Source organism: Triticum aestivum, chromosome 1B, assembly GCF_018294505.1.
Source record: "Triticum aestivum cultivar Chinese Spring chromosome 1B, IWGSC CS RefSeq v2.1, whole genome shotgun sequence".
Taxonomy (NCBI): domain Eukaryota; kingdom Viridiplantae; phylum Streptophyta; class Magnoliopsida; order Poales; family Poaceae; genus Triticum; species Triticum aestivum.
Genome location: NC_057795.1, coordinates 7,686,129 through 7,701,418, shown reverse-complemented (window position 1 = coordinate 7,701,418; position 15,290 = coordinate 7,686,129). Strand labels below are relative to the sequence as shown.

Here is a 15,290-nt window from a genome sequence, read left to right as displayed (position 1 = left end):
AGAATGACAGGAGAAAGACAATTGCGTGAGCGAGGGAGGAGATGCCTAGGGGGGGGGGGGTGCACGGGGGTTATGTCCATGGAGGAATAGAACGCATGGAGTAATTATGTATAAGTTGGGTCACGTGCATGTGTGGGCTGTGATGGGCTTTTTTTTACACAATCAAATCGTGTGAGGGATGGTTAGCTATTGTATTAGATCTTGACAGGTTTAAGATCTCATGGTATCTGAATGTTTTTTCTTGGGAGTCTGTAATTAGTATAGGTATATAGATTCGGTCCCACCAGATGAACGGCTCGTAAAATCTAATTAATGTGGTAATTTCTTGGGAGTCTGTAATTAGTATAGGTATATAGATATAGAAGTATAGATGGTAGATAGATAGATAGATGTATGTGGTGATGTTAAGATTTGTTGCGATGTCCGTTTGATATTAGGCCCGGATATTCGCCACACCTTCATCAAGGGATAGGAGTAGCAACAGGTGTTGTCTAGAAGGTGGCTTCAGGCTGACTGACGTATTACTTTGTTGGGTCTTTGAGAATAATTAATAATATGGCTGCATGCATCGTCCAGATGTAGAGGCCGGGGTTTATCCTCCTTTAAGAAAAATATATGTGGTCGTCTCGGAATTTTTTGCTGTTCTATTATGGATTTGATTTCAATAAAGATCTCTTTCATGAGCTGGTTTAACAAGGAATCTTGTTTTTGTTGCAGTCTGTAAGCGCTCCATATATACTTTTTGCAGGTACAGGGTCCACATGGCGACCCCATGATGGACCTGTCCCCAAGTACGTACGGTGAGTAACGAATTGAAACTCTCAACACATTTAGTACTTTGCTGATCTCATGTTATCGTGCTTCTGACTTGAGAGGCTATTTATTGTCAGAGGCCTTGACGAACGATGTGAATGATACTCATGGATGGATCTCAGGAACTTGGCGGCAGACTGTTTCAGGTGGTCGTTTGGTTTGCACGGTGTAAGATGGTTAAGTAGCAACAACAGGTGTGGCTTTCATGTTGACAGCGATGGCCCTATGAGAAACGGGTGAAGACAGACATTTGCAGTGCTCTCCTTCTGAAAACTGTATGTCTGTCTATGGAGAAATTCCAGTTTTAGATTCAACCGCACTGAACATATTTGTCCTTGAGCATTTTCCCAGGTTTAGCAGAAGCTGGGATCTGTACTTAGATTTGTGAGCTATCTTTTATGTATCTAGTGTTGGTATTGTTATATGATTGAGAAGAAATTGGCCTTTAACTTGTTCGAGAAACTTTTTGAACTGTAATTTTTATCTGTTTCAATGCAGATAGTGGGGCTATCATTTTTGGTTACTGTGGAGTTGTTGGCGGGGTATATCATCCATTTTGCAATAGGAACTAAAGCTTGGACTTGTTGAGAAGCTTTCCAGCATTCTCTAGATTGGAGCCTGCTGAAGCATGTGAGTCTGCTAGCTAGGGGAATGAATGCTGGCTTGTAATTGCTTCTGAAACTATACTGAACCTGCAGTTGCTCTAGATCGAGAATTGTTAGGGCCTGCTGCGTAGGGTGAGTGCCCGGCGTCGAGTCGAGTCGAGCATAGCCGCTGAGTCACATCTCAGGCCGACGCAGATGATCTGATTTAGATTTGGTTGGCTGCTACGCCTTTGGGTGGGTGTCTACAACAGGCAGTGGTCAGCAGTTCAGTGTCATGGCCGCTGTTGCCCAGTAGTGCTCTCTAGATATCCGATTTACTTCCACCACATTTCCTCTCAAGATCATATTTTTTTTCTTCCCAACCTACTGATAATATGTTGAAATTTCAGTAGCCACGGGGCGGTTGGGTTTGGAATGTACTCTAAAAATATATAGAGTTGCTCTTATGTACTACAAATGTAGGAACGAACGGAGTACAAAGTTGAAACACTTATCTTGGGAAGGAGTGAGTACATATTTACGTAGCCAGAGATCGATTTTTGAAAAACCCATTTCTTGGTGATGTTTTCTGTGCAATTTTTTTTTTCAGATTTGTGCTTTTTTTTACTGTCTCATAGTTTTTGTTTGCAATTTTTATTATGGTGTTTTTCTTTCTATCTCTCATTTATTGTTTCAGTAATTTTTCTGGTTTGCTCCAGTTTTATGTTGCTTTCCCACTGATTTTTGTTTCTATTTTATTTTCTATTTCTGTATTTTTTTTCTTAACATTTATATTTAACCAATTAACGTTTTCTCTCTAAATTTGTGAAACACTATTTTCAATTTTAGGAATTTTGTACATCATAAACTTTTTTGTGAAAATCATGAACATATTTAAAATATGTAGTCATTTTTTCTATAAATCAGTGTACATATTCTAAAATTATTATTTTTTAAATCCGTAAAGGTTTGTTTGAATTCATGAACATTTTCCTGTAAGTCTTGCAAAGTTATATTTTAAAATAAGTCTAAGCCGCCCTCCCTCCCCCCCCCCCCCCCCCCCCCCCCGCGCTCCCGCAACGCGCCCCGTGAGCGCGTCCTGGGGGCTCCAGATCCGCCGCCGGCGCTAGCCTCCCCCATCGTCCTCTCCTCCTCCTCGCCGCTGCCAGAGGGCATCTGCCGGGCGAAGCCCGTGCGGCGCTGGCAGCGGCAGGGCCTCTCTCCTTCCTCCCCTGCTCAGGATCTCGGCGGCGCGGGCCGCCGCTCGTCGGGGTGCTGGGTCCGGCGGGGACGCATGGATCCGGTGGCTAGTTTGGATCCTAGGGTTCCCCGAGGCCGTGGGTGGCGGCTGCCACTGATGGAGAGGGCGCCTCCCCTTCCTCGACTCGGGTGGCGTTGGCGTTGCAGTGCGCTGTCTTGGCCGTGCTGGGCGGCAAGGCAGTGGTGGGCGTGGTTCAGATCTGGAGATGGCGGCTGCACAGGCGCACGTTTCCCTCTGCCTGCCAGTCTTGGGCTCCCCCCGAGCATCTTGCTTGGATGATTGGCGATGCATTGGAGGTTCGGGCTCGGGGTTGGGGGAAACCCTTGACTGGCGGTGCTGGTCACGATGTTGGCGACGCTCCCGGCATCGTTTCTCCCTCTGGTGGGCGACATTGAGACCTCCTTCCCGCCCTCCGTCCCCTGGTCCCGGGCGAAAGCCTAAAATCTCTTGATTGGGTGGCGACGGCGCTTCGGCGACGGTTACTTCTTGAAGGCGCCACCTTGGGAGTCCAGGGGGTCAGGGGCTCGGCGCGGTGGTGCTCTGCCTATTCTTCGGTGGTGTTCCTGCTCGGCAGTGGTGTGGGCTTCTTGGTCTTGGCTGGAGGCGATGGCGACGTATGGGTTCCTATGAGAGGTGAGGTGGCCAGGGCTGCCGTCCTCTCCCTGGCCTCTTGTTGGCCCGTTCATCCGAGCTCAGGGATGAGCGATTCTGCCTCCTGACAGGGACGGCGTCCTTCGATCCAGGACGAGAGGGCAGGGGTGCCCTCTTCGGAGGCAGCGGCGGAAGGTGGGACAATAGGAGCCCTTGGGAGTTGATGGAGCGTGGATCTCCTCCGGTGATGATTTGCTCCCTTGTCGCGTTCGCGCTGTTGGCATGATCTGAGGCCGGCGTTCGCTGTTCCGTAGTGTCTGTATCTTGTCGATTTTCTTTTTTTTTCTTTTCTTTTCTTTTCCTTCCTTGATGCTGGCTGTAATGTGTGGTGGTGCTTTACATATAAAGCGGGGCGAAAGCCTTTTTCGATAAATAAGTCTAATGGTTTTTATAATTTGTGAAGTTTTCTAAATGAGGGATGGACATTAAAAAACATGTAATTTCATTTTGCAATATATTTTTTATCCGCAAAAATCTTGTAGAAAGCATGGTAAAACCGGGAAAAAAGTACCCTACAATACCAACTACTTGTAGGGAGCGAAACAAGCCGATCCATGTTGCGTTGCCTGTATGTTCTAGCGACACTTAGAGCGTAGAGTAGGAGGTCCCATGGGAGAGTTTTTTTTTTCTTCATTCCATTCTCATCATTTCTCAGGAAACACCACATATATATATATATTTTCATTTTTTTGAGATTTTAGTACAGATTTAGTATTTATTTATTTGGGTGAGAATCAATTTATAAAAGTTTTTTTCTTTTATTTTGAGAATCTACAACATGTTTTTCCCTGCGAGGGGATGAAATAAGTAACGTGATGTCAGGGCCGGAGAATTTGGTTTTTGAGAGAAACCGGGGGCAGATTTGAACTGGGCTCTGTTTTTGTGAGGCCCACCAACACTCTCCCGATTCTGCATCTCTCCCCCCTCCCATTTCCTCTTCGCCGCCGAGTCTGCTGGCGCTGGTCCAGCGACTCTAACGAATCCCACCGCCGCCGCTCGCCGTCCGTCAATGGCGCCGGCGACCACGGGCATCAGCAGTCCGAAAGACGCCACATAGTTCATCTTGTAAATTGGCAATCCACATCTGTATGATGGCAAGTCTCCTGTTAATATACTGTTGTATTAGTAGGCCTCTTCCGTGCTGTTTCAGTTAAAAAGATGCTGCATACAACCTCACTCATCAGAGCTTGCTGCAACTGTCGTCCTATATTTTCTTGATGCGTCAACAGGTTAAAATTCTAGGGTTATTCCGTGCTAAGAACTGAGGAGCGTCGCTAGTAATTACAATTTACAACTTGCATTGGTCTCAGCGTAAGGTTAGCATGCTTCTCCCTCTCTATCTTTAATTTTTTGCTTCACTGTACAGTTAGAAAGTTAGGCTTGTTATGATTTTTAATTAGTTAACTTGAGCTCGTTGAGATGATATGAATTTTTTCGTATGTCCCCTTATGGGGGGTTTCACTGTCTTGCAGCAACAGTGCAACACAACATATTGAACTTATCAAATTGGAAGGCATGCTCACACGCCTTTCTGTCATCATCAAATAACGGAAGATGGTCAAGTTATGATTTATGATATCAGTGTATTAAGTATTACATATGTCCATATGAACAAGAAATAATCATCATGATCATTTCTGAGATCGATAATAAGAGTCATTAAAAAGGGACAAGAAATAACCACTTGCTTCTGGGTCTTCTCTCTTCAGCAGGGGTGATGCATTCAAGAATCAAGATTCAGTGAATCCACAAAAACCAATATTGCAGTCCTCCATTGGCGGCAGGTACTCGAGATAGGTATATGTTGTTGTTGCCCGGTAGGTGTGCTATCACACGTCTAGTAAGTGGAGGTAATTGTTTAATTTCTCTTACTGGGACCTTTTTTAATTGGACAGAAATTTCGTACCTTTGGTAAGGTCACGGCCAATGGAACGTCACTTTTGAAAACTCCGTTGGATGTATACTGACATAAATACACAAAATAATGCTCCACTTGCAATGTTCTGGATGTACTGACATATACTGTTTTCCTACCTGCAAGTGGACGTTTTGTAACTGAAGTGCACATTGTCCCATATGTCTGCCAGTGCCTTGGTTTAGCAATTTGACTAATTTAAAACCTGCATCGTAAATGCAAACCACCTTGTTCATTCTTGGCACTAAGTATGGCTGTCTGATCTCATGAGGATTAAAATGATGCTGCATATAATCTCATCGTGGTTGTTAACTGTTTCTACGTTTGTTTGGTACATGAGCAGATTAAAATTATATATTTATTCCTAAAAACCGTGGAGTGTGTTACCACAACTTGCATGAATCTCAGCATAAGGTTAGCAAGCATGCCTCTTTCTTGTGTCCCATCAGTAGGTAATGTATTATATCTGCCTATATGAATAAAATATTAATCCTTTGACGGCTGATTATGATCATTCCAAGATCAATCCTGTACCCAATCATATTTAGACAAGTATGTGACGCATTCAAGATTCAACTAATCAAGAAAACTAATGTTCTGGTGTCCTTGGGAGGCAGGTACTCGAGATAAGTATGTTTTGTTGTTGCACAGTAGGTGTGTTGTCACATGTGTAGTCAGTGGAGGTAATTGTTTAATTTGCATTCCTGCTACTTTTTTTTTAATTTGCATTCCTCTACCATCTGCTAAAGTCACAACCAATGGAACGTCACTTTTGAAAACATGCATTGGATGCACCTGATATAAACTCATAATATACTGCTCTACTTGCAATATTCTGACTGTCTGTTGCCTTGCGCTCTAGCTGTGCCTTATTAAGAACTGAAGATACCCCTAGCTGTTACCAAGGTATGCTGGTTGTCCCTATTCTATTTTAGCCCAAAAAGAATGCCCTGTGCTGAGCTGTTACACAATTGGATAATTGTGATTGGTTCCTAGCAATCAAACTCATCTACTTGACTCGCCAGAAGCCAATAATCACGTTGGCTTCCAATTTCATACAAGCAAAGCATGCACGTCTTGCTCACACCATTCTCTTCTCCATTCCACTCCGTGCTCGTGTTTCCCATTGTTGTGCCAATCGTGTGAGCGTTCCAATGGCGGAGGTGGTGGCCGCCATGGCCATCCGGCCACTGGTGTCCCTGTTGATGAGCAAGGCATCCAGCTCCCTCCTGGACCAGTACAAGGTGATGGAGGGAATGGAGGAGCAGCACAAGATTCTCAAGCGTAAGCTTCCGGCCATCCTCGACGTCATCACCGATGCCGAGGAGCAGGCCACGGCTCATAGAGAAGGTGCCAAAGCCTGGCTTCAGGAGCTCAAGACTGTGGCCTATGAAGCAAATGAAGTCTTTGACGAGTTCAAGTATGAAGCGCTCCGCCGTGAAGCCAGGAAGAAGGGGCACTACAACAAGCTTGGCTTCGATGTAATAAAACTCTTCCCTACTCACAATCGTGTTGCGTTCCGTTACAAAATGGGCCTCAAGCTTTGCCTGATTTTGCAAGCCGTTGAGGTCCTCATAGCAGAGATGCAGGTCTTTGGGTTCAAGTATCAACCGCAGCCGCCGGTGTCCATGGAGTGGAGGCAGACCGATTATGTTATCACTGACCCACAAGAAATTGCAAGCAGGTCCAGAGACAAAGATAAGAAGAATATTGTTGCTACACTACTTGGTCAAGCTAACAATGCAGATCTTGCAGTTGTTCCCATCGTTGGAATGGGTGGCCTTGGCAAGACCACATTAGCACAACTCATATACAATGAACCTAGAATTCAGAAGCATTTCGAATTGTTGCTGTGGGTATGTGTCTCTGATGTCTTTGATGTGAACTCCCTAGCCAAGAGTATAGTTGAAGCATCTCCCAAGAAAAATGATGATACAAACAAACCACAACTAGAGAGACTTCAGAAATTGGTCAGCGGGCAGAGGTATCTCCTTGTGTTGGATGATGTCTGGAACAGAGAAGTCCATAAGTGGGAAAGGCTGAAGGACCATCTTAAGCATGGTGCCATGGGTAGTGCGGTGCTGACAACAACTCGTGATAAAGGAGTTGCTGAAATTATGGGTGCAGATACCCACATTCTCGGTCGTTTGGATGATAGATTCTTAAAGGAAATTATTGAGGCTGGAGCATTCAGTTCCCGAAAAAAAAAGCCTGTTGAGCTAGCCAAGATGGTTGATCAGATTGTGAACAGATGTCGTGGCTCTCCTTTAGCTGCAAGTGCACTGGGTTCTGTACTTCGTACCAAGGCCACCGTGAAAGAATGGAAGGCTATAGCATCTAGAAGCAGCATTTGCACTGAGGAAACTGGAATCTTGCCAATACTCAAGCTTAGCTACAACGATTTGCCATCGCACATGAAGCAGTGCTTTGCTTTTTGTGCTGTATTTCCAAAGGATTACAAGATTGATGTAGGGAAGCTGATCCAACTATGGATCGCAAATGGCTTTATCCCTCAACACAAGGAAGATAGTCTTGAAATCATTGGACAACTTATTTTTGATGAGCTTGCTTCAAGGTCATTCTTTCTGGATATAGAGAAGAGTAAAGAAGACTGGGGTTATTATTCAAGAAATTCATGTAAAATCCACGATCTTATGCATGATATTGCAATGTCTGTTATGGAAAAGGAATGTGTTGCTGCGACTATGGAGCTAAGTGAAATTGAGTGGCTTGGAGATACTGCTCGGCATTTGTTTTTATCATGTAAAGGAACAGAAGGTATTTTGAATGATTCTTTGGAGAAAAGATCCCCTGCCATTCAAACACTCATATGTGATAGTCCTATGCAAAGCTCGTTGAAGCATCTGTCAAAATACAGCTCTTTGCATGCCTTAGAGCTCTGTATGTGGACAGAATCATTTCCACTAAAACCAAAGTATCTACATCACCTGAGGTACCTTGATCTCTCGTGGAGTTATATCAAATCACTTCCTGAAGATATAAGTATTCTATATAACCTGCAAATGCTGGACCTTTCCTACTGCTCTTATCTTGATCGACTTCCGAGGCAAATGAAGTATATGACTTCCCTCTGCCACCTCTACACTCATGGATGTCCGGAGTTGAAGTCCATGCCTCCAGAACTCGGAAAACTCAAAAAGCTGCAGACGCTCACATGTTTTGTGGCAGCAGTTACTGGCCTTGATTGCAGTGATGTCGGAGAGCTGCAGCATTTAAACCTTGGTGGGCAGTTAGACCTATGTCAGATAGAGAATGTTATAGCAGCAGAGGAAAAAGTGGAAAACCTTGGAAACAAGAAGGATCTCAGAGAACTGACGTTAAGATGGAATTCTGTTTGTGATAGCAAGGTTCTCGACAATTTCAAACCACGTGGTGGGCTGCAGGTTCTGAAGATATATTCCTATGGAGGAGAGTGCATGGGTATGCTGCAAAACATGGTTGAGATCCATCTTGTTGGTTGCCAAAGATTGCAAGTTTTGTTCAGATCTAGTACAATCTTCACTTTTCCAAAACTGAAGGTGCTTACACTAGAGCATTTGTTGGGTTTTGAGAGATGGTGGCAAATAGATGAGAGGCAAGAAGAACAGACAATATTTCCTGTGCTTGAGAAGTTGTTTATTAGTCATTGTGGAAAGTTGGTAGCATTGTGTGAAGCACCATTGTTGCAAAGACCTTGTGGTGAAGGTGGTTATAAATTGGTACGCTCAGCATTTCCTGCCCTAAAGGTGCTCGAACTGGAAGACTTGGAGAGCTTTAAGAGATGGGATGAAGTCGAAGAGACTCAAGGGGAACAGATATTGTTTCCTCAGCTTGAGGAACTGTCAATTGAGAAATGCCCAAAGCTGACAGCGTTACCTGAAGCACCGTTGCTTCAAGAAGCATGCAGTGAAGGTGGTTATAGATTGATACACTCAGCGTTTCCTTCCCTAAAGGTGCTGAAAATGATAGACTTAGAGAGGTTTCAGAGATGGGGTGCTGCTACTGAAGGTGAACAGATATTGTTTCCTCAGCTTGAGGAGCTGTTTGTTTTGAGATGCCCAGAGGTAATAGGTTTACCTGAAGCACCAAATCTCAGTGTATTACATATTATAGATGGCAAACAAGAGATCTTCCACTGTGTACACAGTTATTTGTCTTCACTGACCAATCTGACACTGAAGCTAGAATACACAGAAAAAACATCAGAGGCTGAGTGCACTTCAATTGTACCAGTGGATAACAAGGAGAAATGGAACCAGAAATCCCCTCTTACAGTTGTGGAGTTAGGATGCTGCAACTCATTCTTTGGACCAGGTGCACTAGAGCCGTGGGACTATTTTGTACACCTTAAAAAGTTGGAAATTGATAGATGCGATGTGCTCGTCCACTGGCCAGAGAAAGTGCTCCAAAGCTTGGTATCCTTGAGGACATTAGTGATTACAAACTGCGAAAATCTGACTGGATATGCACAAGCTCCTCTTGATCCATTGGCTTCCGAAAGGAGCCAGCACCTGAGAGGTCTGGAGTCTCTTCAGTTAAAATGGTGTGAAAGTGTGGTAGAGATGATCACTGGCCCGGCATCTCTCAAGAGCATGGAGATTAGGTCGTGTCCTAAGCTTGAATATATATTTGGCAAGCAGCAGGGCATGGCAGAGTTAGTTGAAGGATCTACTAGCAGTGAGGCAATCGTGCCTACAGCTGTATCAGAGTTGTCCTCTTCACCCATGAATCACTTTTATCCATGCCTAGAAGATCTACATTTAGTTGGATGTGGAAGCTTACCAGCGGTTCTAAATCTGCCTCCATCCTTAAATACCTTACAAATTGCTGACTGCAGTAGTATTCAAGTCCTATCATGTCAGTTGGGTGGGCTCCAGAAACCACAACTCACTACCTCCATAAGCAGAAGTCCTATCATGCCAGAGCCACTAGCAGCAGCAGCAACAGCAATAGTGCATTTACTTCCTCCCCATCTCGAAGTTCTAGGAATACAGGACTGTGCTGGCATGTTGGGTGGGACTCTCTGTCTGCCTGCACCTCTCAAAGCACTGACTATTATTGGCAATAGTGGGTTGACATCATTGGAGTGTCTGTCGGGAGAGCACCCCCCATCGCTGGAAGTCCTTGGTCTTCAAAGATGCAGTACCCTTGCATCCTTGCCGAATGAGCCGCACGTATACAGTTCTCTCAGGTTTCTTAAAATTACAGGCTGCCCTGCTATAAAAAAGCTCCCTAGATGCCTGCAGCAGGAACTGGGCAGCATCAAATACAAACAACTCGATGCCCAGCATGAAGGTATGCTTGCAGCACGTCCTTCTATCTTTGCCACATTTAATAAACAGATGCAGTCATCCATTCCATTAAATCTTCCACGCCACGCCAGCATGTCTGTACAAGTTTGTTCTCCATTATTTTACTTCTGTACGGTATAAATTTTTATGTTACATTAGCTTGTAGTATGTGTTTGTTCTGATGCCATTTGTGATATGTGCAGTGATGGCACTTAAACCGAAGACATGGAAGCAGATGCCAAGGCTAGTCCGTGAGCGGAGGAACGCCGCTACAGAAGCCAAGGAACGCCAACGATCCACTAGGCAGGAGTAAACAGGTCGGAAACCATGTAGAAAGGGCATGGATTCTGATTCTGATTGTTGCTCTGCTCTGCTAGGGGAATGGCCTGTGATTGCTTCTACAACTGAACTATGCCTCAGTCGCACTTGGTCGAGAACTGTCAAGCATCTCTGAATCAAAATCCTAGGCCGAGAAGATCTCATCTTGTTCTGGTTTGCTGCTGCCCAGTCAAGCGAGTAAAACAGGGAAGAAACAACGTAGAAAGGGCATGGTAGTCTATTTTATTTTGCTTCAGAAATTGTACCAATTCATGCCATGATTGTTATCTGCTCTCTGTTAAACTCGGACCTTTATCTTGTTCAAGATTCCGATACTTGCCAGGTTTAGTAGAAGCTGGCTTACTTTTAACGTGAGCTATATATCTAGTTTCAGCCTAGTTACTTTAGTTGAGAAGACAATGGCTCTTAACTTGTCCAGATGGTACTAGTAGTATTTAAACTGTGATTTGTTCATTTGCTCCGGTGCCTTTTCCAGATCAAGCACAAACCTTTCTGGCCATGCTTGCTTGACGTGAAGTTTTACAGGCATATAGTGAGGTGTGGGATGGATGTTATCATCTCTGGATATGCATATATATACTCCCTTCGTTCCAAAATAGATGACCCAACTTTGTACTCAAAGTTAGCCCAAAGTTGGGTTATCTATTTTGGAACGGAGGGAGTATAATATACAGTTAAGCAGCGGTTTCACCATCTGTATGAGAGAGAGGCATTTCTCCTCGTATGTATGAGAGAGAGGCCGATACTTGTTGATTGCGATGGCCCTGTATGTGCAGTTGAGAAACTGTATGTTTGCCCATGGAGGAATGAGTTTCTCTGGAGGCATTTCTCCTCGTATGTAAGATCAACTGTTGAATTACTCTGCTCTGCCGCAAAACTGTATGTTTGCCTGTGGAGGAATGGATTCCAGTTTCAGTATTTGTGAGCTACTCCTTTGTACTATCTAGTTTCAGCATCGTTTATTAGTTTAGAAGACATTTACTGTTGACCTTTTTACGTGTTCAGAACACGTGCTATTTGAAATGTAATTCTTTTTTCTTTACCTGTTTCGATACTTGTACAGATCAAGTAGTACAAGTTGGGGGGAGAAAAAGCTCAGGTCCATGAACTGTTTGCTCCTGTCTAGCATCTGTCTGTCTGAACAAAAGGAGTGATTTTTCCTTTGATATTTCCCCAGGTTAGTTGGGATGTGTACTCACGCTTGTGAGCTGCCTATGTGCATCTATCTAGTTTCAGCGGCATTATTTGGTTGACAAGACATTGATAGATTGGCCTTCAACTTGCTGTATCGCGGCAATGCTGGTTACTGGGGAGATAGATGTTGGGGCTTTCTGAGCAGACAGATCGCTGCGGCATGCCGAATCATCCTTTAGCAGGAGGTAATAACCATCCAACTTGTTGATAAACTTTGCTGCCTGTGATTGCTTCTGCACCGCCGTCGCTCTCAGTGCAGAATTGTCGGGGCCTGCAGTGCACTGTGACTGCTTGGCATTGGGTCGACCATCGCTCAATCACATCCCAGGCCAGCCAAGACGATCTATCTGATCTGGACTTGGTTTGCTGCTTGTCATTTGGGTGGATCAGCAGCAGTTTAGTCTTCAGTTTCGCATGTCTGTTTGTTCTTCAATGTAGCCCAGAGACGGTCTGATATCTGAATAACTTGCTGGCTGCTTACGAGGGAGGAACCAAAAGAGCGGGCAAAGGATTCTTTTTAGTAGTATAATATAAGATTTTGTGTCATTTGATTACTTTTGGCACAGCTTCAGTTGACAGTTTGCATCCTCATCTTCTCAAGCATGAATTTACTCTTGGTGTGTTTTTTACTACGGAGTATATTTCTTTTTACAGCCTGCCTCAGTTAGCGCTCTGCTTTTATAAGCTAGTGCTAGATCAGAGTCCTGTTTCTCTGTTATGCCGCACTAGCAGATAGGAGGCGTGCATGCTGTGGTGGAATCAATATTGATTAAATCTTAAGCACGAATTCTGTTATTACATACTCCCTCAGTTCGGATTTAGTTGTCGCAACGGTTTTCTTGCGAAAACCCCCTCCATCTATTTCCGACCGAACCCGCGGTCCTCGCCCTCACTCTCTTCTCCGGCTGGCCGCCGCGGTCCGCTCGGGTCTCTTCTCCGGCTCACCGCCGCGCTGCCGCCGCGCTCTCCCCCCTCCCCCTCCCCTCCCCACCTTCTATCGCGTCGCTGCGCTCTCCTCCCCCACCTTCGGTGGCCTCGCCGCGCTCCTCTCCTCCTTCCCGCGGCGACGGATTGAGTTCAAGCTTGGACCTTTGAGTTCAAGCCGGCGACGGATTCCGTCGATGCAAGGCCTTCACCGCCGCCAAGCTCCTGCCGCCGGTGGCCGTGAGCTTCAGGGGAGACCCCATCCTCTTTCCCTCCTAGATCCACCACGCAGCTCGCTCATGCACCGGGATGCCGACGCCATGGAGGACGCTGCTCCACCCCTGCTCCGCTCTGTGCCCCCGACGCTATGGAGGACGCCGCTCCTCCCCTACTCCAGCCTCAAGGTACTCCACCCCTGCTCAAGCATGAAGGAACAACCATGGAGCTGCTTCTGAATGTTGTGCCGCTGCGCCATTGTTCATCTCTGAATGTTGGGCTCCATGCACCGTACATATTGCATATGTTATTCATCTCTGAAATACACCACCCCTGCGTCGATGTTCATCTCTGAATGTTGGGCTCCATCTCTGAATGTTGAATGTCCCTCTCCATCCCTCTCTTGGCACTCTCTCTGTTTCTGTTTCTTTCCATCTTTCTCTGTAGCGTATGGTGTGGATTTGTGGGGAGCTTGACTGTTCTTGGAGTGGTGGTGCTTTAGAGAGCTCATAAACTGTTCTTATTTCTTGGGGCTATGCTTGCTTGCTCGCCTCCTGTAGACCCATGTCCTCAGGGTGAACATACACTGCGACGGCTGCAAGCACAAGGTCAAGAAGCTGCTCCAGAAGATCGAAGGTACACATACGCCCAGCTAGTGTCCATCACCTTCCAATCCAATCCAATCGAAGATCCATGGAGTATGCAAATTGCCGTATTTTGTTTTTGTGCATTATCGATAACCGATGATGCAGCTCAGTAGAGATGAGATACAACAAGGAATGGGAATAATGACATGTTGCTAGTGACATCTTTGTCTGATTGATGGTTGATTAGTCCTAGTTACAAATTCTTTGTGTATATGATGGGAATAATGACATGTTGCTAGTGATATCTTTGTGTATATGTTGATTTTCAAGGGACATGTAGCCTAGTTACAAATTGCTTATTGTAATAAATGCTTGTTTATTCATCGAATGATGGGGAAGCGGTTGCAGTTACCATGTGTCATGTTTTGGGTCCTGCATTGCAGTAGAAGGCTTTAAATTTATGCTTTGGAGTTCGTAAGTTTTAAACAAAATGATTACTAGTGCATCCAGGAATCATTTAAGTTATGAACCATTGCATATTATGAATTTTGTTCTATGCAATCTTCGAGTACAATGGTGTTGCAAGGCATGTACTCCAAGTAGAAATACTCCCTGGAGTAAATAAAATTAAAATTTCTCACATTTTTCAGCGAAACTAGTGACGGATTGTTTATCTGTCGGTATGCTTTTATCGGTGTAGTTCATATACTTTTTAATTGCAGATAATCAGAGCCAACAAGTTGTTCCAGATGTTCACTTAAAGTCCATAATTATTTAGCCTGTGAAATCTTGCCAAGGATTTACCGTGCAGAGTTGGCCGCTGGCCGCTGGTGGTACGTGTGCATTCTATAGCATGGTCTATTCTTTCATGTGTGGCTTTGGTTACAGTGATTTTGATGCCATCTGCTAACACTTTATGAACTATGATGTCTTCTTTACTTAGGTTTAAAATATGACAGAGAATGGCTTCTCCAAGGATCAGGTGGTGAAATTTTGACACAAAAAAAGGTAACTGAATTGCTTTCTGTATGTGTTCAACCTTACGGATAACACCTCAATGCTCTAGCAAAAGAGGAAAGCAAAAGTGTAAGGCAAACTTAGGGCACGATTTGTAACTACCCACTGCTTGTCCATTTAGTTACTGAGGTTTTTTTAACCTTCCAGTAAAACAAATAGCATGGTTACACAAGGTGAAGACAGATTACACACCCTAGACAGATTACACAAGTTGAATTACATATATATGAAAATAATTGCAGGAGTAGATTGCTACTCTCCTGTTTAATTAAATGTCCATGGGTTGATTTCAGTTCTATGCTTGGGGTCAGCATATTCATTAAGGCTGATCTATTCTAACTCAGCCATTTTTTTGCCTACGCTGAGAAATGCATAAGAATTCTTCCCTTGAGAAATTAATTAATTAATTATAAAGGGGGGCACATTAACAGCTCATTAAGCAAGAGGAGATGGCAGGACCATCCAATTAAATCCCATTCTTATCTTCTTCTTCTTTCT

The 15,290-nt window shown here is 44.5% G+C and overlaps 1 protein-coding gene across 1 annotated transcript; it reads left to right on the top strand.

Annotated features, from left to right (window-relative positions):
* Positions 1–4,408: 4,408 nt before the first annotated feature.
* Positions 4,409–11,188, top strand: LOC123083763 (putative disease resistance protein RGA4). The gene is made up of 2 exons (XM_044505701.1): positions 4,409–10,519; positions 10,719–11,188. The coding sequence occupies exons 1-2, from the start codon at positions 6,379–6,381 to the stop codon at positions 10,826–10,828; spliced, it is 4,251 nt and encodes a 1,416-aa protein (XP_044361636.1). The 5' UTR covers positions 4,409–6,378; the 3' UTR covers positions 10,829–11,188.
* The last annotated feature ends 4,102 nt before the right edge of the window (positions 11,189–15,290 follow it).